The sequence below is a fragment of the Lissotriton vulgaris genome, chromosome 12 (genome assembly GCF_964263255.1).
Source record: "Lissotriton vulgaris chromosome 12, aLisVul1.2, whole genome shotgun sequence".
NCBI lineage: Eukaryota > Metazoa > Chordata > Amphibia > Caudata > Salamandridae > Lissotriton > Lissotriton vulgaris.
Genome location: NC_141700.1, coordinates 758,002,186 through 758,028,215, shown reverse-complemented (window position 1 = coordinate 758,028,215; position 26,030 = coordinate 758,002,186). Strand labels below are relative to the sequence as shown.

The 26,030-nt window shown below is 50.0% G+C and overlaps 1 protein-coding gene across 1 annotated transcript in view; it reads left to right on the top strand.

The window, feature by feature from the left end:
• The window catches only part of DNAH2 (dynein axonemal heavy chain 2), a 2,538,822-nt gene that overhangs the window by 2,267,548 nt on the left and 245,244 nt on the right, over positions 1 to 26,030 (top strand). The window contains exons 74-75 of the mRNA XM_086946066.1: positions 7,772 to 7,971; positions 22,579 to 22,705. Coding sequence (XP_086802192.1) covers positions 7,772 to 7,971; positions 22,579 to 22,705 — 327 coding nt within the window. The remainder of the gene's footprint in view (positions 1 to 7,771; positions 7,972 to 22,578; positions 22,706 to 26,030) is intronic.

Here is a 26,030-nt window from a genome sequence, read left to right as displayed (position 1 = left end):
AAAGTCTCTTTGAACAGAGGGGAGAACCTTGGTTAGATCTGTGCGCCACCGAAGAGAAAGCAGTGTCAGCAGTTTTGCATGTTTGAATTTCCAGTGTGGCACTCGCTCGGCTATTCCTTTCGTGTGGCCAAGTCATTCTTGTGGCTCCGGACTGGGCATGAAGAGTCTGGTACCCCACGCTCTTGAGCATGGCCACCAACCCTCCCATCAGACTGCCTCTTCGGGAGGATCTGCTGTTGCAGCAGCAGGGGACCGTCCTCCACCCAAACCTGTCCAACCTCCACCTCCTTGCGCAGAGATTGAGTGGTGGCATTTGATAGCTTTTGACCTTCCACCCGAAGTCTGTAAGGTCATCTTGGCAGCCAGGCGTCCCTCAACGAAGTCTGTATACACCTGTAGATTGAATACGTTCATGTCATGGTGCACAGCAAAGGCTGTGGATCCCCTTATTGCCCCTCTTTCGGAGGAACTTTTGTTCATTCTTTCTTTAGCCCAGGAGGGCTCTGCCCTGGGCAATTCTTAAAGGCTACCCTTCGGCCATATCTGCCTTTCTTTACCTTCCTGATAAGCCTTCTCTTTTCAAATCCCTGATTGTAAATAGCTTTCTGTAGGGCATTACTCATCTCTTTCCTCCTTCTCCGTTCATAATGCCCTTTTCTTTCAAAAGTGGTTAACTCCTTCCATATAGGACAGACCATCACTTTACCCACCTTCTTTCCACCTCCACACCCTTCCAAGGAGGAGAAGAGTCTTGGCCCAAAACGTGTGCTATCTTTCTATCTAGATCGCACAAAAGATTTCCGGGTGGGCGATAAACTCTTTGTTGGCTATGTGGGTGCCAAGAAAGGTCAGGCTGTGCAAAAATGCACTATCTCTAGGTGGGTTGTCCTATGCATTAAAATCTGCTATTCCCTAGCAAAACAGAAAGCTCCAGTTGGACTGAGTGTCCACTCCACCAGAGCTACAGCAGCTACTACTGCCCTGGGACGTGGAGTCCCACTCATTGACATCTGTCAGGCGGCCACTTGGGCATCCCTGCACACGTTCACCAAACATTATTGCCGAGACAGCCAGGTCCAGAGAGACAGCTATTTTGGCTGTTCTGTTCTCCAGGCTTTTCTTGTATGAACTTAGTTCGCAGACCCACCTCCGGGGTTGGCATTGCTGGGGTGTCTATCCTAAGGTAAGGAATCTATAATTAACACTCTCTCTCAGACGAACAAGTTACTTCCTTTGGTAACAATGTTTTTGTAAGAGACATGTTTGTATGGATTCTTTACCGCCCCACCCATCCTCCCCTTTCTGGGAACTGACATCTAGGGATAGGGATTCCCTTCCAGGGCCCTGGTTATGTGCACCAGTGGTCAGTGTCTTGCATAGTTCTGCGCTTCTGGCATTGAAAGTTGTGTCAGAACTGACGTCAGTGTGCGGGGGCAGCGTCTAAGTAGACAACGCAACGTCATGCTGGCAACTATGGTGCCAACTATGGACAAGGAGTGGACCGACGCCACCTACCAACACGCAGGGGTACTGCTGAGAAAAAATTCTCAGGTTCCAGTCCGATGCCTCGGGGTAATTCTAAGGTAAGGAATCTATAACTAACATCTTACAGATACATCATTTTTGAAGGTAAGTAACTTGTTCTTTTTTCGTATTCTTGGCTCTTAAACAACTAAAAGGATCTGCCAAAAGTTGCTTCTCATTCTTCCCGCTCTGCCTCCTTCCCACGTGGTTGGTAACTGTTTGTGCCCTAGGCAGGAATCGAAAGAGATTATTGAAAGAGGATGTTGTCTTTTATGAATGAAGCCAGTGTAAGTACACACACACGTCGGGTCCCTATTCATGCATCACCATGCTGCTTTCTATTGGCGTCTTCTACTAGTGTCCCTCTTCTTCTATGTAATGTTTTAATAGCCTGCTTTCTGAAGTCGTTTTTATTTCAATTCTATGTGGATAAGATGATAATGATTGCTTCACTGTTTGACTCATGCCACAGACAACAGGCTTCAAGTAGTGCTTAAAATGTGGCATTTTCTTCTTGGCAGCTGACCCTCAAAAGACCTGTATCTCTTGCCTTAGAAGCCTTCTGGCGAGTGCATACTCGAAATCTAAAAAAAAAATCTTCTTTTTGACAAAGAGTCCAGTACTGAAAGACAATGATGAAGTAGAGAGATTAGAAGAGAGAGTGATTACCCAAAAGGTGCCCTGGCTCTAGGCTATAAGGGGAATTAATCCAAAAAAAGGTAGACTAAGGAACACGATGAGTAATCCAACTAGCAGCATGTAAAAGATGGGGAACGCAGTGTTTTAACTCCCTTTAAAAGGAAATAATATAACCTAGATCTCAAAGCTCTTGTGGAAGTTAGTTCTAGTAACTGGGTGCCAAATAAGAGAGAGATCGTCCACCCATGCTTAGAAGGAATCATTGGGTGCCAAGTAAGAGAAAGATCGCCCACCCATGCTTAGAAGGAATCATTAGGAGCCTGGCAGAGGATGAGTGAAGTGGACCAACAGGACACATGCCTGAAACATGATTGCAAGTAAAAGGGGACAGTTTGTGTTAAGACCGATGTACATATAACATGGATGAAAAAACACTTGCTTGGGTACACCGAGCAAGTGATGAGAGAGCGTGTGAGGAGAAATGTGAGACTGTGACAGACGTTTAAAAGTAAGCTGCTCTATAGTATTTTAAATGTGAACAAGGCGAGTTAACAAATAAGTTGGGAGGCCTAAATACAAAGAGTAGTTCAGGCTGCTAAGAATGCAGCATGCATGACCATTTGGCGGGAAACTAAGGGGTGAAATGGAATGAACCTACAAAGAAGCTGAACCTGCAGCCAGCAGACAGATGACCTTTTGTTTATATGAGTAGAAATGGTAACGTTTTAGTAAAAATTGAAGCTAAAATTCTGTTCTGCTGTAACGGGTATGATGGGGTGGAGTGGGCCCAAGATGCAAAGGCCAGATAGAGAACAGGTTTTTAGCCTTCTTGCCGCACTTCTACTATTATATGTCAGGATGTTGGACGTACTTTAAGGAGCTATGGGAATATGGGCGATAGTATTTTGTCTATCAATGACTGCATCCTAATTAGTAGGATTATGGTCCTACTTTGTTATTAAGCCCTGACAGTTGTGGGTGATATACCCTTTTGATGAAACATGTGTTGGCTAGAAGTACGAATTGATTTCTTGATTCTATGTGCTTGAATGCACATTTTTTATGGTTTGAACTTGAATGGTTCAGGTTGTTTGGTGGCCACTTTTCCTGTTAGAGCACCGCTGTGTAGAGAAGACTAGACTATTTCATTGTTTGAACTGTGATTGTGCGCCAGCCACTGTGGGAGTTGTTACATTATTCCATTTGTAGTATGTTGTTGCCTGTTCACTCATATTTAGGAGGCTAATGAGGCTGCTAATGTTGAGGGGAGAGGTGTTCCCGGTTTGTGTGCACATGCTGACCATGCCGCATTCACAGGTCGGTTTTCCTCCTGACAAAAGAGTGTGCTATAGCATCCTATGTCTTGAGTAACTTCTCTGGCTGAAATAATGTATGGATTTGCACTTGTGTTAATTGTGGTAGACAAAAGCCTGGTTGTTCTATCAACTCTATTGTGTGTGTTAAAGGCACTAGATTGGTTTTGCAGATCGACATTTTTTTCAGTAACCCTGACCTGCCTGTCACCAGGCAGGTCGCTCCCCTCACCGCCACGCATACCCCGGTCTGTGACTCTCTGCTGCTGCCACCCGTGTTCAGCCCGCCTCGCCTGCGTCTCTACTGGTACTGTCTTTGTCTCCTTCCTCTGTGCCCATTTTGCCTTTTGTACCCCCTTCCTCTGTGTCCATCTTTGCCTTTTGCTTTTATACCTTTCCGCTCGTTTGGCCCGTTTCCCCCTTGTGCCCCCTTCCTTCGTTGTCCCCTTGCCTCTGTTTCCCGCCCCTGCGTCCCGGCGGCCCGCCCCCTCGTCTCCCATTGGCCGCCCCACTACCTCCTCCAAGCTGCTCCTCCCTCCCTCTGACCCTCCTATGGAGGCCGCGCAGCGGATGCGCCGCTGGCGCGCCGAAAGCCAGCCCGTCTGCGCCTGTCCGCGCCTGGACCGCGCCCAGAGCCAGAACCCCTGGCCCCAGCCGATGCCAGGGCACCCGACTGAGATACGACACCGCCACCCTCATAGTACTCAACACCGGACGACCTGCCGCCTGCCATCAAGCCACCCCTAAGCGCACCCACGGACCCTTCACCTGCCAAGCCTGCATATTCACCTGCCTCCGAACCTGCACCCCTCCCACAGAACACAGCAACAATAACAACAACCACCTCAAGTGCATCCTCCTCAACACCCGCTTCATCCACAAACACGCCGTCAAACTCTAGGAACTCCTTGATACAACAGCACCAGATGCCGCCTTCCTCACGGAAACCTGGATGAACGCGTCCTCAGCCCCCGACATCGCCATAGCCATCCCGGACGGCTACAAAATCACCCGGAAGGACCGCGTCAACAAAACTGGAGGAGGAATCGTCATCATCTACAGGAACACCATCAGCGTCACGACCACCGCCGAAGACACACTCACCGCCGCCCAACACCTACACTTCCAGATCCACACCGACCCCCAGACCACCCTCAGAGGAACGCTCATCTACAGACCCCCGGGCCCACGGACACAGTTCAGCAAAACCATCACCGACTTCATCAGCCTGCACGCCCTAGCCTCACCAGAGAACATCCTCCTAGGGGACCTGAACTTCCACCTGAAGAAAAACAACGACAAAAACACCACCACCCTGCTCGACAACCTCGCCATCCTCGGACTCCAGCAACTGGTGGACACGCCCACCCACCTCTCTGGCCACACGCTCGACCCCATTTTCTCCATCAGCAACCTCGTCTCCTTCAGCCTCTCCACCGGACTACACTGGACCGACCACAGCTGTATCCACTTCACCTTCAAGAAGACTACATCCCACCACCACACGCTACAGATCCCCCGCAGATGCTGGAGCAAAGTCCCCACAGACCAGCTGACCACATCGCTGAGCCAGAACCCACCTGTCGACACCCCTGACACCAACGACGCAGCACACAATCTCGCACAGTGGATCACCAACTGCGCCGACGACCTCGCTCCACTAAAGAAACCCCCAGGCAAGACTGGCAACAGAAAAACCTCATGGTTCACAGACGCCCTCAAAATCGCAGAGAAATCATGCCCAACCCTTGAAAAAGCTTGGCGCCACAAACGGACATCAGAAAACATGACAGCCCTCAAGAGCGCCACCCGCGAATACCACCAGATGATCCGCACCACCAAAAGGACAATGTTCAAAGATCGGCTGGACAACAACACCCACAACAGCAAGGAACTCTTCAACATCGTCAAAGAGCTCTCCAACCCCAGCACCAGCAACAACGACATCACACCGTCGCAAGACCTCTGCAACTCCCTCGCCACATTCTTCCACCGCAAGATCGCAGATATACACAACAGTTTCGGACCCCAGACTCTGCCTCCAGCCACCAAACCAACGACTACCACCACCACCCTCAGCGCATGGACCCCCATCAGCACTGAAGACACCACTCACGTAATGAACACCATCCACTCTGGCTCCCCCTCCGACCCATGCCCTCATCATATCTTCAACAAAGTCGACACCATCATCGCACCCCACCTCCGGAATGTCATAAACAGCTCCTTCACGTCAGCCACCTTCCCTGAAAGCTGGAAACACTCAGAAATCAACGCCCTTTTGAAGAAACCCACAGCGGCCCTCAAAGACCTCAAGAACTTCCGCCCCATCTCTCTTCTCCCCTTCCCGGCTAAAGTCATCGAGAAGACCGTCAATAAACAGCTGACTGTATTCCTCAAAGCAAACAACTCGCTCGAACCATCCCGGTCCGGATTTCGAGCCAACCACAGCACCAAGACTGCCCTCATCGCAGCCACCGATGACATTAGGACCCTGATGGACAACGGAGAGATAGCCGCTCTCATCCTCCTGGACCTCTCGGCAGCCTTTGATACCGTCTGCCACCGCACCCTAATAACCCGCATCCACAACACTGGGATCCAAGGAAAGGCCCTGGACTGGATCACATCGTTCCTCTCGGACAGAACCCAGAGAGTCCGCCTCCCTCCCTTCCGCTCCGCGGCCACCAAGATCATCTGCGGCGTACCCCAAGGATCCTCACTCAGCCCAACCCTCTTCAATATCTACATGAGCCCCCTCGCCACCATCGCACGCAAATACAACATCAACATCATCTCCTACACCGACGACACCCAACTGATACTCTCCCTCACCAAAGACCCATTCACCGCCAAAACCAACCTTCAGGACGGAATGAAAGATGTCGCAGAATGGATGAAGCACAGCCGTCTGAAGCTCAACTCGGACAAGACTGAGGTCCTCATACTCGGACAATCCCCATCTGTCTGGGACGACTCCTGGTGGCCCACGAGCTAGGCACCGCACCGACACCCACGGACCAAGCACACAACCTGGGATTCATCCTGGCTCCTCTCTCATGATGAGCAAGCAAGTCAACGCAATCTCGTCCTCATGTTTCAACACCCTGCGCATGCTCCGTATGACGGTCACCCAGGCCCTCGTCACCAGCAGACTGGACTACGGTAATGCCCTATACGCAGGAACCGCAGCCAAACTTCAGAAACGTCTTCAGCGCATATAGAACGCCTCCGCACGACTCATCCTCGATATCCCTCGCCACAGCCACATATCCGCCCACCTGAGAAACCTGCACTGGCTCTCCGTCAAGAGAAAGGATCACGTTCAGGCTGCTCACCCACACACACAAAGCGCTCCACAACATTGGCCCCAAATACCTCAACAACCTCCTCTCGTTCTACACCCCCACCCGCCAGCTCCGCTACACCAGCCTCGCCCTCGCCACCGTCTTGCGGATTCGCAGAACCACCACCGGAGCAAGATCGTTCTCCTACCTGGCAGCCAAGACATGGAACTCCCTCCCAGCACACCTACGACTGACCCAAGACCATCTCACCTTCAGGAAACACCTCAAGACCTGGTTATTCGAGCAATAGGGGCACCCCCCTCCCTTCAGCGCCTTGAGACCCTCACGGGTGAGTAGCGCGCTCTACAAAGGTATTGATTGGCTGATTGAGTAAAGTAGTCCTTCCTTGGCATAGTCTGCACACCCAACGTTTTTAACTTTTTACTATTCTCTTATTCTGAGCCACAGTGCAACACCTGTTAAATCCTCCTAGACTTTCTTCCCTTGGTTAGGCAGTGCGGTGACATCACCTACTACTGACTTTGTCCTGTTTGGATTTTTGTAAAATATTGTAGTATTAGTGGTTTCTGTCTGTATTTCAATATGTCTTTTCAGCAGGCAGTCATGGCAGCACTCTGGCACTGAGTGACCAAAGGCAGTATGTGCTTGTAGACATTAAGAAAGAACTTTCAGAGCATTATTTCCTGTGACCATCACATGCAGTGGATTAATTTACTTGGGGTTAGTATGTGTCTGACTCATTTAGAGAGGTATTACTTGGTTTTTCAAACCCAGAGTAGATTTACATTTTTGGGCTTTTGCTAGGCACACAACAACACAACTGGGATGCTCTAGTGAAAGTTCCATGCAGCCTTTTATGTACAAAAGTGCTTTCTTAAGTAAGTAAACAAGTGACTGTGTTTAACAGATCAGTTTTTGCATGTAGGTGTTTGACAGTTTTACCTTTTTGTTCTCCTTGTACCAATGTGCTGAATCTCTCTTCTCCAGGCGTATCGTTCTTGTGCCCAGAGAGCTTCCATTCTCTTTTTTGTCCTGAATGACATGGGCCGGATTGACCCAATGTACCAGTTTTCCCTGGATGCCTACATTGACCTCTTCAACCTCAGCATTGAAAAGAGCAAGCGCAGTCAGAAGCTGGATGAGCGGATTACTAACCTGAATGATTACCACACCTATGCTGTCTACAGGTAAATTTTGAAACTGCCACATACATCACCCATGAATCCTGTAATCAATAGGTGAACCGACCCACTTTCTAACAATCCTATACCTTGTCCTGGGGTAAGTGCTTAACTGCAGCTGTTGGTACCTCCTACGAGGAGTCATCCATCTTTCACAACAGCCAGAAATGAAGCATATGCACTAGTTGCCTCTTTCTAAGGCTCCACTGTTTGGTGGCTCTGCTGGCTTATTCTGATAGATACATCTGCCAGTGGATTCCTCACCTTGTGAATATCCCCTTGCGTCAGCAACATTCGGAAATTCTTTTTGTAGCTTTGCGCCGACGTGTACGACGTCACAGAGGCACGGCATCGCGTGCGACTCCGCTGACGTCACTGACACCATAATAGGCCCACGCCGGCGTGATGACATCAGTTCCCTTTTTTCCGCGTCGTCGAAGCTAACGGTTTCGGGGAATCTCTGTAGCTGTTGGTAACTTTGTTACTGTTTTCTCTATTTTCTTACTTCTTTGTTTCACTGAAGATGTCGACTAAGAAGACCGGATTCAAGCCATGTAGAGAGTGCGGCAAAATGATGTCGATCACGGACCCGCACGAGGACTGTATCTGGTGCCTGAGTTCGGACCATGATGTCGATAGCTGTTCTTCGTGTAAGAAGATGAATCCGAAGGCTCTTCGAGAGAGGAAGACTAAGCTTTTATTGGCGAAGTTAAGAGGAAGTAAAGAAAAGAAGACTTCGAGATCCCGTTCGGGAAGGGCGAGGTCGAGGTCAAGATCACGAGAAGCGAAGGCAGGAATCTTGGCATCACTCCGGTAAGGATTCCGACTCGAGACCGAAGTCGCCCAAGAGGAAGCATGGGAAGGATGTAGTGTCTCCATCACCAGAGGTCTTGGATCCAGAAGGTGAGGCTTCGCCTTCGGCGTCGCAAGTTCAATCACCGACTCCGGTTTTGAATCCATCTCAGGCGCCGTCTCCGGCTCGAGAGGATGAAGAAGTCCCTTTGAATGAGGGTTCAATGACACGACCACCTGTGGAAGAGGAGGCGAATCCGGAACCTCTGAAGGGTCAGCCTGTGGGTTCTTACCCACCTTTCCCAGCTCCAGATCAAGACCCTACTGCGTTTTTAAACGCTATGTATGGTGTTTCTTCCAGAGCATGGAACCCCTCTGGTGCACCATCGGGTCCTATGGGTCCTCTGGGGTATTATGTAGGATTCCCCACTCCTATGCTCCAGCTCCCTTTATGTCATTTATGCCGGCTCCGACGCCGCCTTGGCATAACTCGGCACCGCCGAGGTCGTGGACGCCCATACCGACGTCGCCGGCTCCGAGTCAACCTCGAGAACAGCGCCCTGGGCCTACGGATTCGATCTCGACGTCGATACCGGCTCCGTCGGAGTCTTTCACGGATCCAACGGCGCAGCTGTTGAAAGAGAGATCCAGAAGGGATCCTCAGCGCCTCATAGAGGAGCAAAGATATGGAGAAGCTGAGGCTGAGGTGGAAGAAGGTGAGCTTCAGGAGGAATGTTTTGAAGATCTAGGAGAAGCTAGTGGTTTGGAACTTTCTCCTGAATGGGAGCTACCATCTGTGTCTGATACCCCTTCAAAGGGTGTTAAGCCATACCACATGGTCATGAGGAAGGCTGCAGAACTTTTAAATTTGACCTTGCCTACAGTGGAATATAAATGCAATCTCTTGACTGAGGTTCTCCATTCCCCAAGTTCTGTTATCGAGCCGTTGCTTCCCTTTAATGAAGCGTTAACTGAACCTATTTTGGAGGTTTGGAGCAAGCCTCTTACAGCTCCTGCAGTGGCTAAAAGTGTTGCAAGGAGATATAGAGTTGCACCTGGGGATCCTGAATTTTTATCATTGCATCCTTTGCCAGAAAGTCTGGTTATTCAGGCAGCCTGTTCAAAAAAGACTGTGGGTGCATTCCCTCAAGTGCCTGGGGATAAGGAATCCAAGAAACAGGATCAGACTGCGAAGAAGTCTTTCTCTTCAGCAAGTATGGCTTTAAAATCGACTAATGCCACTTTCCTTATGGGTAGATACATACATGCCCTTATGGATTCATTGCATCTGTTGGCTCCTAAAATTCCTGATGACAACAGGAAGGATTTTGATGAGGTATTGGCTGATGCCCAGGCTGCTGCACGTCAGGTGATCCAGAGCGGGCTAGACACCGCTGATTCAGTTGCTCGCATTATGGGAACTGCTGTTGCCTCTAGAAGAGCTGCCTGGCTGAGGTCTTCAGACTTTTCGGCGGACGTTCAGGCTGCGTTATTGGATTTGCCCTTTGACGGTGTTGATCTTTTTGGTAAAAAAGATGATACAGCTTTGGAAAGATTTAAGGACAGTAGGGCTACTGACAAATCTTTGAGGCTGCAGACTAGAGGTTCATCTACCAAAAGGTATAGAGGTTTTGGACGTTCTTCTTTTCATCCCTACTGTCAAGGTCAACAGCAGCAGCAACAGCAGAATCTGCTGTGTAAATCATACAGGGGTAAGCAAAGAGCTCGTCCTCGAGGACGTCAAGCCTCCTCCTCCTCCACCTCTTCCAACCCCCCAGCCACAGAAAAGCAGCCCTAGATCCGACATTCCGGATCATGCGGGTCCTGTAGGGCAGTGGTTCCCAAACTTTTGACTCCTGAGGACCCCCATTGAGTCGTAATGTAAATTTGGAGAAAGAGGAAATTCCACTTGCAAATGGAGGTGTGCACATTTATGCTTAGACCTACACGGTCTTTATCCAATTATTCATTCCCAATAGAAAATCCATCAAGATTTATCTTAATTTCGAACTTGAATTTATTTGTTTCATTATTTTCAGTTCTTCAAAACAGCAATTTATTATCTGTGACGGCTTTAGCTTATACATTCAGCATTTACCCAATGCATGTTGGGTCCTAATAGACCCTTCCTCTGGGGTCTGTGTAGAAAAACAAGGAAAATAATGAGCCACTCATTCATTCTGTGGACATTCACAAAGACCCCCATTGAGTCACCACTGGAAGCCGGGGACCCCCAAGCAATATGTATGAGTTAAATTTCAAACATTAAAACAGTAATTTGAAAAAATACACACGTGTGCGCACAAAACAAATACTCAAAGTACTAAGGATTTTAGGGCCAGATGTACGACCATTTCATGTAGCGCCTCGCAATTGGCGACATATTGCGAGTGGCAAATTGCGAGTTGCTAAATGAAATGTACAAATGTGTGTTTAACACTGTTTGGGATTCCCAATTGGGTCGCAAATTGCGAGGTTCATTAATATTAATTAGCCTCTCGCAATTTGCAAGCCCATTGGGAATGCCAGCCCTCCCAGCGATGGTGGCTCTGCAGGCCACCATGTCTCGGACTGCTTTTAAATAAAGCAGTTTAAAAAAAAATGCAGCCTGTTTACCATGCATTTAAAAAAAAAGCAAAATTAAACGTCTTTGTTTCATTTTCTAAGGGCAGGCAGAGGTCCCTGGGACCACTGCCTGCCCTTAAAAAGTAATTTTTCATGCATTTGCAAAGGGGAAGGGGTCCCCTTTAGGACCCCTTCCCATTTGCAAATGCATTACCTTCTACTTGAAGTAGGTGGTAATTGTGACTGTTTTGCGACCGCAAAACGTTTGCACATGGTTTTGAGACTCGCTATTTGGAAGGGAATGCCCCTTCCAAATAGCAAGTTGCAAAACCTATTTAGAGAGTCGTAAACAAATTGCGACTTGCGAAATAGGCTATGTACATGGCCCAATAGGTTTTTCATGCGCAAACGGGCTCGCGAACCCGTTCGCGCATATAAAAACTGATTGTACATCTGGCCCTTAGTATTTTATATTGAAGTAATAGCCCCTCTGTCACATGTATTTCATTTGTTTTATAGCATTTCTCATACCATTGTAGAATGTCGGAGCACTTTACATCACACATATAGAGACATTGAATCATACATGTAAATCAGTGCGTATATAAAATCACAATCTCAGGATTCAGAACGTAACACAGTGTCTAGCATTGACTTTAACATTAAAAATGTATTTCCACCCAAATATATCTTTTTAGCAGCATCAGGATAATGAATAACTGGGACAAAAATTAAGTTACTAACTGGTACCATGCAGTTTGCAAGCAGCTCTTTGATGACAGTTTATAGGTCCCTCAACTAGATTACAATTGTCACTTATGAAGTGCACAGTAGCAAAAGAATCTCTGTGACAAGAGCAGTAACCACAAACCTAGGCACATAAAATACTGCTTTTGAAGATGCATGTTACACGTTCTTTGCAGTAGGCACATTAACCCTCTGTGCTACATTAGTTAAATCAAAGCTGCCACTGAACAAAACTCTCCTCGTGCTCCAGCAGGTACATTAATCACTGGCATTCTCTTGACCCTTTTATTGTTGCTGGAAAGCTGCTAATTATACAAGAAACGTTTCTGTGCTTTTAAAAATGTTACCTACGGACCCCCTGGGAATGTGTCACAGACCCCTGGGGTTCCGCGGACCACAATCTGAAAGAGACACGTTAGTGATAGATTCCTTACCTTAGAATATCCCCAGGCGTCAGACTGGATCCGGAAATTTTTGCGTAGCAATACCCCTGCGCGCTGGTAGGCGTCGTCTGCGGCTCCGCGTCCGTCGTCGGCGTCGTGAGCGCCGGGATGACGTCATCGGAGTATATAGACGGCGCCCATGCGCGCTGACGTCAGTTCTTCTTTTTTCCGCGCCAGCTAGCGCAGATCCGGAAGAAGCTCTACCCCCAGTCACTTTTTGACTGAAAACTTTTTTGATCTTTTTGATCCTCTAGTTAGTCGATTCTCGACTATCGGTGCCAGGGATGCCCGGGTTCAAGCCTTGCTCGAAGTGCGGCCGACTCATGTCGGTCACGGACCCCCATCGCCGGTGCCTGAAGTGCTTAGGCCTCGACCACGACGATCGAACTTGCTCCGACTGCCGGGCCCTGACGTCGAAGGCTAGGCGGGAGCGGTCCCGCAAGCGTCTCGAGCTGAGGCAGTCGGCCCCGCGCCGCTCCAGGTCCCGGTCCCGGTCCCACGGGAGTTCGAGGGACAGGTCGCGAGGTCGGAGTCATCGACGTTCCGGGAGTGGACACCGATCGTCTGGTTCCAAGTCCTCAGGTAAGAGGCATGAGAGGTCGGAGCGACACCATCGGTCCTCCGACCCGCCCCGTCGCTCGCACGATGCGACCGGGGATTCGGGCGACACCGCCCACGCGGCTCCGCGGGAGTCGCAAGCGTCGCCGCCTGCCCCACACCTTCGGGTCCCTGGGCACGGCGCGTCGCAGGAGGAGGTCGAGAGGTACCTCATGGCCATGAGGGCCCTCCCTCCTCAGTCGGTTCCCGTGGCGCCTTCGGGCCGATCGGCTCCGTCTGGAGGTCCTTCCGGGTCGGGCGCTTCGGCCCCGACGACGTCGGGTGCTTCGGCCCCGGCGCCGCTGGCGACTTCGGTCCCGGCGCCGCGCGACCTCGCTGGATCCGGCTCCGGATCCGGGACCTCGCCGGTCGACCCTACGACCTCGCCGGCGACGTCCCTTCAGGTGTCGTCCCCGGCAGCCGAAGTGGTTGCCGACCCCAATGCTTCCCACGGTCCTACTCAGGTGTCGGAGGGGCGCCGCTGGGCGCCGATTCCGTCGGCCTTCGGAGAGTTCTATCTCCACGAGGAGGCCCTGGCTGTTAATCCTGGTCTCCGGGAGCCGGGTGATGAGGAGCAATGGGAGGGGTCCGAGGACCCTCTGGCACGTGATTGCCAGTCTCATCAGGACTGGACATATGAGCTTGGGGAGGCCAGTGGTATTGACACCTCGCCAGACACTGGATTTACGTCGCCCCCGACTGTGGCTTCGGAGGCGGGTTCTGCTTACAGTGTAGTGTTGACGAAGGCAGCTAAGGCCCTAAACCTTGAGCTCCCCGTCGCGGCCGTGAGGACTAATCTCCTCACTGAGGTCCTCAAACAGCAGTCCGGCTCCGCGGAGCCCCTTCTGCCGTTCAATGAGGCCTTGTGTGACGTTCTGCTGGGCACTTGGTCCAAGCCCGCCACAGGTCCCCCTGTGGATAGGAACGTGGCCAGACGCTACCGCCCGGCACCGGGCGACCCTTGCTTTTTGTCCACCCACCCCACCCCCGAGAGCCTGGTCATCCAGGCCTCCAACTCCCAGACCGCATTCCCGTCGGCCCCGCCCGACAGGGAATCCAAGAGATATGAGCAGTTCGGGAAGAAGGTCTTCTCGTCTGTGAGCCTGGGGCTCCGGTCAGTGAACACCAACTGTCTCTTGGGCCGCTACACCCACACTCTGTGGGACACGGTTGCGGAGGTGCTGCCACAATGCCCTGAGGAGGTCAGGGCTAAACTCAGCCAAACCCTTGCGGACGGCCGAGATGCGGCACGCTTTTCTATCCGGTGTGGGCTGGATACCACGGACTCACTGGGCAGGGCGATGGCAACGACGGTGGCGGTTCGATGCCACGCCTGGTTGAGGTCCGCCAATTTCTCGGCCGATGTCCAGGCCACCCTCCTGGACATGCCGTTTGATGGCCGTCGCCTCTTCGGCGACAAGGCAGACCATGCGCTGGAACGTTTTAAGGACTCCAGGGCCACGGCCAAGTCCTTGGGCCTTACGGCCCCACGCCAGCAATCGGGTGCCTTTCGCTCCTTTCGTGGCCACGGAAGGGGCGCCCCACCACGGACCGTCAGCCACGCGCCGCAGAATGTTCAGCAACGCGGTGGCGGCCGTGGGAACCGCCGTGGCGGTGGTCGGGGCCAGCGGCGAGGCCAGTCCACACCTCCCTCAGCAGCCCCCGCCTCAAAACCTTCCTAGTCCGAGTTTTCAGGCCCATGTGACGCCTGTGGGAGGCAGGGTTCGCCATCACCTCTCCCACTGGCATACAGTCACTTCGGACAGGTGGGTGCTGCAAATTGTCCGAAGGGGTTTCTCCCTCCCCTTCGAGTCTTCCCCTCCATCCATGCCACCTCAATACCACCGTGTGTCGGGGGATCACTTGCAACTTCTGCAAGAGGAGGTTTCGGCCCTCTTGGCCAAGAGGGCCATCGAGCGCGTTCCTGGGCCAGAAGTAGGACGTGGCTGTTATTCCCACTACTTTCTGGTACCCAAGAAGGGCAAAGGGGGCCTACGCCCTATCTTGGATCTGCGGAACGTCAACGGCTTCCTCCGGACGGAGAAGTTCAAGATGCTCACTTTGGCTCAGGTCCTGGCTGCCCTGGACCCAGGAGACTGGATGGTAGCGTTGGACTTGCAGGACGCCTATTTCCACATCCCCGTCCTGCCGGCCCACCGGCGTTACCTGCGGTTCACGGTAGGCCTGGAGCACTTTCAGTTTACCGTGCTCCCCTTCGGCCTTACCAGCGCCCCACGGGTGTTCACGAAGGTGATGGCGGTGGTCGCAGCCCATCTGCGCAGGCTTCCCCTACCTCGACGACTGGTTGTTGAAGGCGGGCTCGCCCCAGACAGTCGTCACCCACCTCCAGACTACGGCCGACCTCCTGCACTTGCTGGGGTTTTCCATCAATGTGCCGAAGTCACACCTGTGTCCCTCTCAGAAGCTCCTTTTCATCGGAGCGGTTCTCGACTCGGCGCAGTTTCGGGTTTACCCACCCGAGCAGCGGGTTCGGGATATTCAGGCTCTGATTCCTGTCTTCAGGCCGTTATCCCGGGTCTCGGTCAGGTTGACGCTGCGGCTTCTGGGACTGATGGCCTCCTGCATCCTTCTGGTGCGTCACGCCAGGTGGCGGATGCGGGCTCTGCAGTGGGACCTGAAGTTTCAGTGGGCCCAGCATCAGGGCAACCTGTCCGATCATGTCCTGATCTCGGAGGGCACTGCGAAGCAACTGCAGTGGTGGCTCACGGACCGCGACTGGGTCAGTGGCAGACCCCTCTCTCTACCCCAGCCGGAGCACGTAGTTGTGACGGACGCGTCCCTCCAGGGCTGGGGAGGCCACATGGGAGAGGCGGAGATCAGAGGCCTCTGGTCTCCGGCGGAGTCCCGGCTCCACATCAACCTTCTGGAGCTGCGGGCGATTCGTCTTGCACTGAAGGCATTCCTCCCCTCTGTCAGGGGGAGCGTGGTGCAAGTGTTCACCGACAACACCACCGCCATGTGGTACTGCAACAAACAGGGCGGTGTGGGGTCGTGGACCCTTTGCCAGGAGGCTCTGCGCCTCTGGCAGTGGCTGGAACATCAGGGCGTGACCCTGGTGGTTCAACACCTGGCAGGCTCTCTGAATGCCAGGGCGGACGAACTCAGCCGCCGGTGCATGATGGATCACGAATGGCGTCTGAACTCGGACGTGGCGCAAGGTCTCTTTCGACAGTGGGGAGAGCCTTGGTTAGATCTATTCGCCACAGAAGAGAACGCGCAATGTCAGCAGTTCTGCGCGTTGGAGTTTCCAAGGCGGCACTCGCTCGGAGACGCTTTTCGTCGCGAGTGGAGCTGCGGCCTGTTGTACGCCTTTCCGCCTATACCACTTCTGCCCAGAGTGCTGAAGAAGATCAGGCGCGACCGGGCCCAGGTCGTCCTTGTGGCTCCGGACTGGGCACGAAGATACTGGTATCCCGAGCTACTCAGCATGTCAGTCGATCCCCCGATTCGTCTGCCTCTTCGGGAGGACCTTCTGTCGCAGCAGCAGGGGACGGTCCTGCACCCGAACCTGTCCAGTCTCCACCTACAAGCTTGGAGATTGAGCGGCGGCAGTTGAGGCCATTTGACTTGCCTCCCGAAGTCTGTGACATCATTCTGGCAGCCAGGCGTCCCTCCACGAAGTCGGTATACGCCTGCCGGTGGAATAGATTTGTGGCATGGTGCGCAGCAAAGGCTGTGGATCCCCTCTCTGCACCCCTTTCGGAAGTGCTGCTCTTTCTTCTTTCCCTTGCCCAGCAGGGCTCTGCTCTGGGCACTCTTAAAGGGTACCTTTCTGCTCTTTCAGCCTTCTTGAGGCTACCAGATCAGCCTTCCTTGTTCAAGTCCCCTATAGTGAGTAGATTTCTGAAGGGCATCACGCACATGTTCCCTCCTGTTCCCTTCGTGATGCCCCAGTGGGACTTGAATCTTGTTCTCACCTATCTGATGTGTGCTCCCTTTGAGCCACTTCATAACTGTCCTCTTCGTCTCCTTACTCTGAAGACGGCCTTCCTGGTTGCCATCACCTCTGCCAGGAGGGTGAGTGAGCTCCAGGCTCTTTCTTCTTCTCCACCTTTCCTGTCTGTTCATCCTGATAAGGTGGTGTTGCGTACACGGCCTTCCTTTCTGCCCAAGGTTGTCACGGCCTTCCACATCGGGCAGTCCATCACCTTGCCCACCTTCTTTCCGCCTCCGCATCCCTCGAAAGAGGAGGAGAGGCTCCAACGTCTGGATCCAAAACGTGCGCTCTCCTACTACCTAGACCGCACTCGCCAATTCCGGGTGGATGACCAACTCTTCGTTGGTTACGTGGGCGCGAAGAAGGGAAAGGCTGTACACAAGAGGACCATCTCCAGGTGGATCATCTTGTGCATCCAAGCATGCTACTCCATGGCGAGGAAGGAGCCCCCGGCTGGATTGCGGGCTCACTCCACTCGGGCCACGGCAACGACAACTGCCCTGGGCCGCGGTGTCCCCCTGCAGGACATCTGTCAGGCAGCCACGTGGGCCTCGCTGCACACGTTCGCGAGACACTACTGCCTGGACAGTCAAGTCCGGAGGGATGGCTTCTTTGGCCGTTCCGTCCTCCAGGACTTTCTGGTGTGATATTGGTTCGCAGACCCACCACCGGGGTTGGTATTGCTGGGGTATCTATTCTAAGGTAAGGAATCTATCACTAACGTGTCTCTTTCAGATGCACAAGTTACTACTTGTGTAACGATATATCTGTAAGAGACATTAGTTAGTGATAGATTCCTTACCGCCCTCCCATCCTCCCCGTTCTGCGAACCGATATTTAGGGTTAAGGTCATCCCCTTTCAGGGCCCTAGTTTCATGGCACCAGTGTTAGTTCTATCATGGCTCTGCGTATCTGGCGCGGAAAAGCTGTGTTATCAGAACTGACGTCAGCGCGCATGGGCGCCGTCTATATACTCCGATGACGTCATCCCGGCGCTCACGACGCCGACGACGGACGCGGAGCCGCAGACGACGCCTACCAGCGCGCAGGGGTATTGCTACGCAAAAATTTCCGGATCCAGTCTGACGCCTGGGGATATTCTAAGGTAAGGAATCTATCACTAACTAATGTCTCTTACAGATATATCGTTACACAAGTAGTAACTTGTGCGTTTGGGAAACACTGCTGTAGGGGGTTGGCTTACCCATTTTCTACGTGATTGGGAATGGGTTACATCAGATCTTTGGGTTATCAATCTCGTAGAGAATGGGTATGCTCTTCCCTTTTGGAAATTCCCTCCCAATTACCCTCCTTGCCAAGGTTTTTGCACGGAGGAACACCTGTTACTCCTGCAGGAGGAAGTCCAGACACTGTTAGGAAAGGATGCGATAGAGATGGTTCCAGAGCAGGAAAGAGGTCAGGGATGCTACTCCCGGTATTTCCTGATACTGTAGAAGGAGAGCAGACTTTGTCCAATCCTGGATCTCAGGATCTTGAACCTTTACCTAAAACAGGAGAAGTTCAAGATGCTCACCCTTGCACAGGTTCTTCAGGCGCTGATGGAAGAAGACTGAATGGTGTCAATAGACTTGCAGGATGCCTATTTTCACATCCCTATCCTGCAGTCGCACAGGAAGTATCTCCGTTTTACGGTAGGATCACAAAATTACCAGTTTGTGGTTCTACCGTTTGGTCTTACTACTGCGCCTCGAGTCTTCACCAAGGTGATGGCTGTGGTGGCAGCACATCTCAGAAGATCGGGGATACCGGTATTCCCGTATCTGGACGATTAGCTGATCAAAGCAGAATCTCCAGGGAAGGTGCTCCATCATCTGCAAGTGACAACTCAGTTGTTGTACTGGTTGGATTTTTCGATAAATGTGCCCAAATCTCAGCTTGTGCCCTCCCAGCGCAACCTGTTCATAGGTGCGGTACTGGATACAACTGTGTGTCGTGCATTCCCTCCTCCTCAAAGGATTCGCGACATACGGGAGTTGATTCCTTTATTTTACAATGGAGCGGTCGTTCCAGTCCTGAAGGTCCTTCGCCTGCTCGGTGTGATGGCTTCCTGCATTCTGTTGGTCAACAATGCATGCTGGCACATGAGGGCACTCCAGTGGTGCCTCCGCAGGCAGTGGTATCAACACAACGGGGATCTCAGGGAGTCTGTGAGGATCTCCAGAGAAACTGCAGCGGATCTGACTTGGTGGGGAGTGGAAGGCAACCTGTCTCAAGGGAAGCCTTTTCAACTGCCTCCAGCTGTGGCCACAGTGATATCGGATGCATCCACTCTAGGGTGGGGTGCTCATCTGGGGGATCTGGAGGTCAGGGTCTTTGGTCTCCAGAGGAAATGTTGTTTCACATCAACCTTGTGGAATTGCGGGCGATAGGTTTGGCACTCAAGGCCTTCCTCCCTTCCCTTCGCGGTCGGTCGGTTCAAGTCCTGATGGAAAACACCACCGCGATATGGTATGTCAACAAACAGGGAGGGGTAGGGTCGCAGTGTCTCTGCAGAGAGGCTATGTGTCTCTGGTCCTGGGTTCAGGACCATCAGATTTGTCTGATGGCAAATCATCTGGCCGGAGTTCTGAACATTCGTGCAGACAGTCTAAGTCGGCAGTTCTCAGCCGACCACGAGTGGAGGCTCCATCCGGAGGTGGTTCGTCACGTCTTTCGGACGTGGGGAACTCCTCAGGTGGAATTGTTTGCCACTCGCGAGAATGCTCCTTGCCCGTCGCTCTGCAGTCTCCAGTATCCGATGCAGAAAGCTTTGGGGGACACGTTTCAGTTGAGTTGGGACTCAAGACTCCTTTACGCGTTTCTTCCCATACCCTTGATTCCTCGAGTTCTGAGGAAGATTCGCGAAGACCGTGCCCAAGTCATATTGGTCGCCCCGGATTGGCCAAGAAGGGTGTGGTACACAGATCTTCTCCACCTCTCCTCTCACCCGCCGCTCCGTCTCCCTTACAGGGCAGATCTCCTCTCTCAGATGGAGGGCCAGGTTCTACACCCCCACCTCCAGACCTTACACCTTCATGCCTGGAGATTGAACGGGGCAACCTGAATTCCTTTTCTCTCCCACATGATGTGGTGAATATCATTCTTTCGGACAGGAGTGACTCCACCAAATCAATCTATTCATACAGATGGTCTAAATTTGTCACTTGGTGTGGAGAGAAATCTGTTGACCCTTTGAAGGCTTGTTTGTCTGAGATTCTGTAGTTTGCTCTTTCTGTGGTGCAGCAAGGGTTTGCTGTTGCCACAGTCAAGGGTTACCTTTCGGCTCTGTTGGAATTTCTCTGTTTGCCAGATCAGCCGTCATTGTTTATATCTCCTGTGGGTTTAAGATTTTTGAAGGGCCTTACAAATAAATTTACTCCTACTCCCTTTATTGTGCCTCAATGGGACTTAAATCTGGTGCTTACTTTCCTAATGGGTTCTCCTTTCGAACCTTTGCACAAGTGTCCCTTGAGACTTTTGTCTTTTAAGACAGTCTTCCTGGTTGCTATTACCTCTGCAAAGAGGGTAAGTGAGCTTCAAGCTCTTAGTTCAAAGCCCCATTCTTGACCATTCATGCTGAACGAATGGTTCTTAGGACCAGGGCTGCTTTTCTGCCTGAGGTGGTAACTCCCTTCCATCTGGGGCAGTCCATTACCCTTCCTACCTTCTATCCTCTCCCTCACCCTTCCAAAGAGGAGGAGAGACTTCACCGCTTGGACCCGTAGAGGGCGTTGAGCTTCTACCTGGACAGAACAAGAGAGTTCAGGATGGATGACTAGCTGTTTGTTGGATTTGCTGGCTGCAAGAATGGAAAAACTGTGCACAAGCGCACACTTTCAAGATGGATCATACTATGCATCAAGATCTGCTACTCCCTGGCAGGTAAGGAACCTCCAGAGGATATTAGGGCTCATTCTACTAGGGCAAAGTCTTCAAAAGCTGCTTTGTCTAGGAATGTTCCTGTAGAGGACATTTGTAGAGCGGCAACTTGGGCCTCCCTCCACACTTTCGTGAAGCATTACTGCTTAGATTCCGAGGTGAGGAGGGAGGGCCACTTTGCCCGTTCTGTCCTCCAGGATTTTCTGGTATAGGAGAGTGGACACCCTCCTCCGGAGTAGGGACTGCTGTGGGACTCTATTCACAAGGTGAAGAATCCACTGGCAGATGTATCTATCAGAAGAACAAGTTACTTACCTTCGGTAACGCTTTTTCTGGTGATACAGTATCTGCCTGTGGATTCCTCACATGCCCACCCGCCTCCCCGTTGTCCACTCTTCTATACCTTAGATAATGGCAATGTTTTAATGTATATATGTTATTCTCAAAAGTAGTGTTTTATTCTACTTGAATTACTGCATTGTCTTTACACTGTTTGTGTTATCTTGACTATTGTATACAGTGTATATATCTACTGTTGTCGGTTGCCTCGAAGGCACGGAAAAAAGGGCGGAACTGATGTCATCACGCCGGTGTGGGCCTATTATGGTGTCAGTGACGTCAGCGGAGTCGCGCGCGATGCCGTGCCTCTGTGACGTCGGCGCGAAGCTACAAAAAGAATTTCCGAATGTTGCTGACGCAAGGGGATATTCACAAGGTGAGGAATCCACAGGCAAATACTGTATCTACCAGAATAAGCGTTACCGAAGGTAAGTAACTTGTTCTTTTGGTCCTCCATCTCCACCAAACTCTATATGACCTCATTAGTGAACATAGATGCAGAAATTTATATATAGGCCACAAGCCTTTTTCTGGGCTTCACAGAGCTGCTTGACTACACAGGTGACTTCAGGTCTCACATGTCTAAGTTCTTATTATGAATGTAAATGAATTCCTCAAAACGTGCCAATCTGTTTATTGGCGTAGACGCATACATCTGATTACATCATTTAAGGTCACATGGGCATCTTAGGATTCCCTCACAATTGCATCTTATACTTCCTTTTGTATACTAGTGTGCAGAGAAAATGTAGATCGACGCTGTACACTGTAGGTCCAAGAAGGCTGGATCCATAACAGATTTTCATGATATTCACGAATTATAACTTTATGCGCAAAAGTATTCATATACTTAGTGATAAACCTGTAGATTTCTAGACCTTCTGAAGTGTCCCAAAAGGGTCAGCTTTATGCTATTTGCTTTTCAGTGGCAATGTGAAACCTTATAGCCATTGTCAAACAAAATCTGTCTCCTTCTTACATTCCTAATGCATGTTGATGACACCTGGATACACCTTAGTTGAGAATGGAGCCACCCTGCCCAAGTCAATATCTCTTAAACACCACTGACATGTTGTGTCTGAAAGCTGCAAAACCCATGATCTGCTTCATAAGCTATTTGTCCTCAATTTTAACTCCAGTGGTCTTAAGCTATTGCATTGCCCAGGATCAAATTCCAATTTTCAAGGTGCAGGATCTTGGGTGACTGTTTTTACTCCATTGTGTTCTTGCTATCATTCTAATCATTTTTCCATAAAACTATAATCAAAAAATGTGCTTTATTGTTTTCTGCAGGTACACTTGCCGTGCCCTGTTTGAACGTCACAAGCTGCTCTTTAGTTTCCAAATGTGCGCAAAAATTATGGAGATGTCTGGCAAGCTCAACATGGATGAGTACAACTTCCTCCTGAGAGGTGGGGTGGTGAGTATTTCAATGCATGTCTTGAAAGTATTGTTTCTTGCCTCAGGTGATTTGGTGAGTATTCTGCAGTAGGGTGTATCACTTGACGTGAGAAGAAAAGTTCTTGTACCTCAGCACCAATATCCTGTACTGTATTTGGAATAAGGTAGTGTTCTCTGAGCGAGGTGTAACAAGTGCATATTACCCCATCTATACCAGTTTTCAGGTCAGCATTTTCAGTGTGAGTACCTTCTGCTCCTGTGAGGACACAGTGGTATGTTTCTGCTTTGAATATTACCTTTTAAAATCTACTTTATGTTTAGCAGAAAGTCTCGGGTTCCTTAACCTCTCTTTTGCTGCTTTATAAAGCTTTTCTCATCAGCTGAGCAAGCGTACTCTTTCTGTTGTATTTTCTTACTTATTGACAAAACTAGTCCCTCCAGCCCTATAAATTGGAAAACCTATCATAATCAGGTATAGGAGAGCAAGCATGTTCAACTTGGAAAGTTTACTAGCGTCAAAGTGGGGGGCTTGGCTCACCCATATTATGCCACCATCGCAATTATGCAGCTCCTGTATCCTCATATTCATTTCTCTGTCCTGTGGAGTGGAAGGATGGTGCTGTCTCCTCTGGATACATTCTTTTTTTCCTGGGAAGGTTACTTAAGCTTTTAATAATACTTGATTTTAATGAATTTGTTTTCTTATTGTTCATCCTTTTTTTCGTTTTGAGATTCAACTTAAAACAGGTTACAACTGTTGAAAGATTGGTTCCCAATTCAAAAATCCATCACTACTGTTTAAAATGTTCTTAAATTTCCCATGCAGCAGGGTTGTCCAAGGGAGATTTAGATGTGCTAGATCCATGCTAGATTTTCAGAATAGATATAGAGTATGAAATGGATTGTACTTTAGATTTATTGTGCATCAAGTTATCCTGTGTGCTTACTCTGAAAATGTGGCGTAAATATATACTATTCGACGAGCATTGACATAATTTAGCAATCATACTCTAAGGGAAATTACTGCCATGCTTGTGTCCCCAGGGCATCAGGAGCCTCAAAACATGTATTTGTAATAGCAGCTTTATTTTTACAGGGAAGAACACACACATTTTACAATCTTTGTTAATAAGACCATAATAGTTTGTAGCTTTATTTTTACACTTCACTCTTGTCAATGGCTCCTGTTGGTGCCCAGATTATAGTCATTGCTGTGTTCCTGCTGAAACATATTGATACTTCCTTTGCTAGAGTCTTCCCATCAGTATCCTTTGAAAAGATCATTTTAGTACTGCCAAGGACTTAGCTTAGACATTTCATGAGAGGTTGTACCACATTTCTTTGCCACTGCTAGAGGTCACTTGGTCATCACTGCTCTACTGACCTTTTTAGCAGTATATCCTGCTACCTTGAATTTGCTAACATTTACACGAGTTCCCTCGTTAAGGACTGGTAAATGAATCCAGGGAGCTTCAGGACTTTTTTTGCACCATTAAATTATTATAGTTGCAAAAATTCCTCTCCATGAGAACCTTTTAACACTGTGACATGATGTGAATGAACATTACTGAACACTACAGTGATGGTTGGCTAATTTCCAGCCTGGAGTAAATATCAAACCATACACTTGACAAAGACAATAGATGAAAATGATACAGAGGTGCTGTTATGATGGGTTTAATACATCCCACCAACCAGATGATAATATCTTACCTCATGAAACACACAGACGGTGATGGGAGGTTGGTTGCAAAAGTCTACCCACTGGCAATCGCTCAGGGTAGCACTCCAAACCGTTTTTCTTTTGTTCACCATGCCACCTTAGTTTGGACCCAGCCATATGCAAATCAGTCTTGACCCTGTTCCTCATGGGAACAGTCCAGACCGAACTACCAAGCTAGGTCCTACTTGAACAATAACACAAGCAAGCCAGGACCACTTTTGCCCTAATGTCTTCACCCTTTAGAAATCTCTACTAACAATTTTGCACATGGAGTGAAAGTTAAAATGCTACAAAGAACAGCAAACAGAAGGTGCTAGTGGTATGCGGCGTGGTTAATACTAAAGTAAAATTGGATCAAGTGTGTTAGTTTCAGTTAGATATACTGCCATTAGAAGAGTAGTAAAAGGACATCGGAGCACCTTCATAACACCTCAAAAGTGTACAAAATTCTGCACACATATTGAAGGAGGGGTCAGCTCCAGAGAGTAGAGCATTGGTGTGGTATAATAAAAGAAACAGAAATGTACTAGAAGTCAACAAAGAAAATCTAGAGTAAGAGTGCTATTCTGATAGAGACTTTTAAACGCAGATTCCTCACCTTTTGAGGTGTCAGACTGGATCTGGAAACTTTTGAATAGGAATGTCTTCCAGCGTCAGCAGGTGGCATCGTGTGACAGTATGGTTCCATATGAGACTCTACCTCGAGAGACTGTGACATCGACTTCCCTACATATACGTCACCTGGTCGTGCTGGTGTCAATTCCTTTCTTTCCGCACCAACCGAAGCAGATCCAGAGATTTAACTGTTATTCAACGGTTTGGTTAATCTCTTCTCAAAATTACATTATTGGGTTCAATATGTCACCAGAACCTTCAGGATTTAGCCATTTATGACCTGCACCTGGCTGATGTCAGTTACAGATCCACACAATGTCTGTTTGTGGTATCTTGGTTCCGGCTTTGACTAAAGTTGTGTTTGTTGTGTGCCAAGATGAGCCAAAAGGCAATTTGGGAGCGGGAAACAAAACTCGCAGTAGCGGGGTTCAGGAAATCAAAGATGTCCATGGCTCGTTGATCTCGGTTGAGGTCAAGAAAGCGGTCCTGTTCTCCATTGAGAGGTCATTTGAAGGATATGACTTCATCGAAGTCAAGGAAGAGTCATAAGAAGCAGAAAAAGTCCAAGGATATTTCTCCTGCTCGCACCACTCTTATTGTTCCTGCATTCGGAGTTGCATGAGGTACTGAGGCCTTCTGCTCAAAGTTGTTCTCCGGCTAGACCTCCTTGAAGGGATCCTCCTATGACGTCTTTTCCCTTTCGAGTCTCAGCGGATAAGGTAGCGATGCCAAATCAGATCCAACAGTCTGGATCCTGTTGGTATGCCTTCAGGCTCTATGGATCCAAGGAGGCCTCCGGTTGGTCAGACGTCAACAGATCCGTCCTCAATGCCAATGGTGCCTCTTGTTTCAGGTTTGAGACCGTCAACATCGGAATTAATGGTTATGGAACCTTCGGCTTTGTTCTCATGCAAGGTTGCATGCGACTGTGGGATCGGCTTCACCGGTGCCAATGACAATTCCGATTGTTTTATCAGATTCTGAAGGTAAGTTGCCTTCTACGATG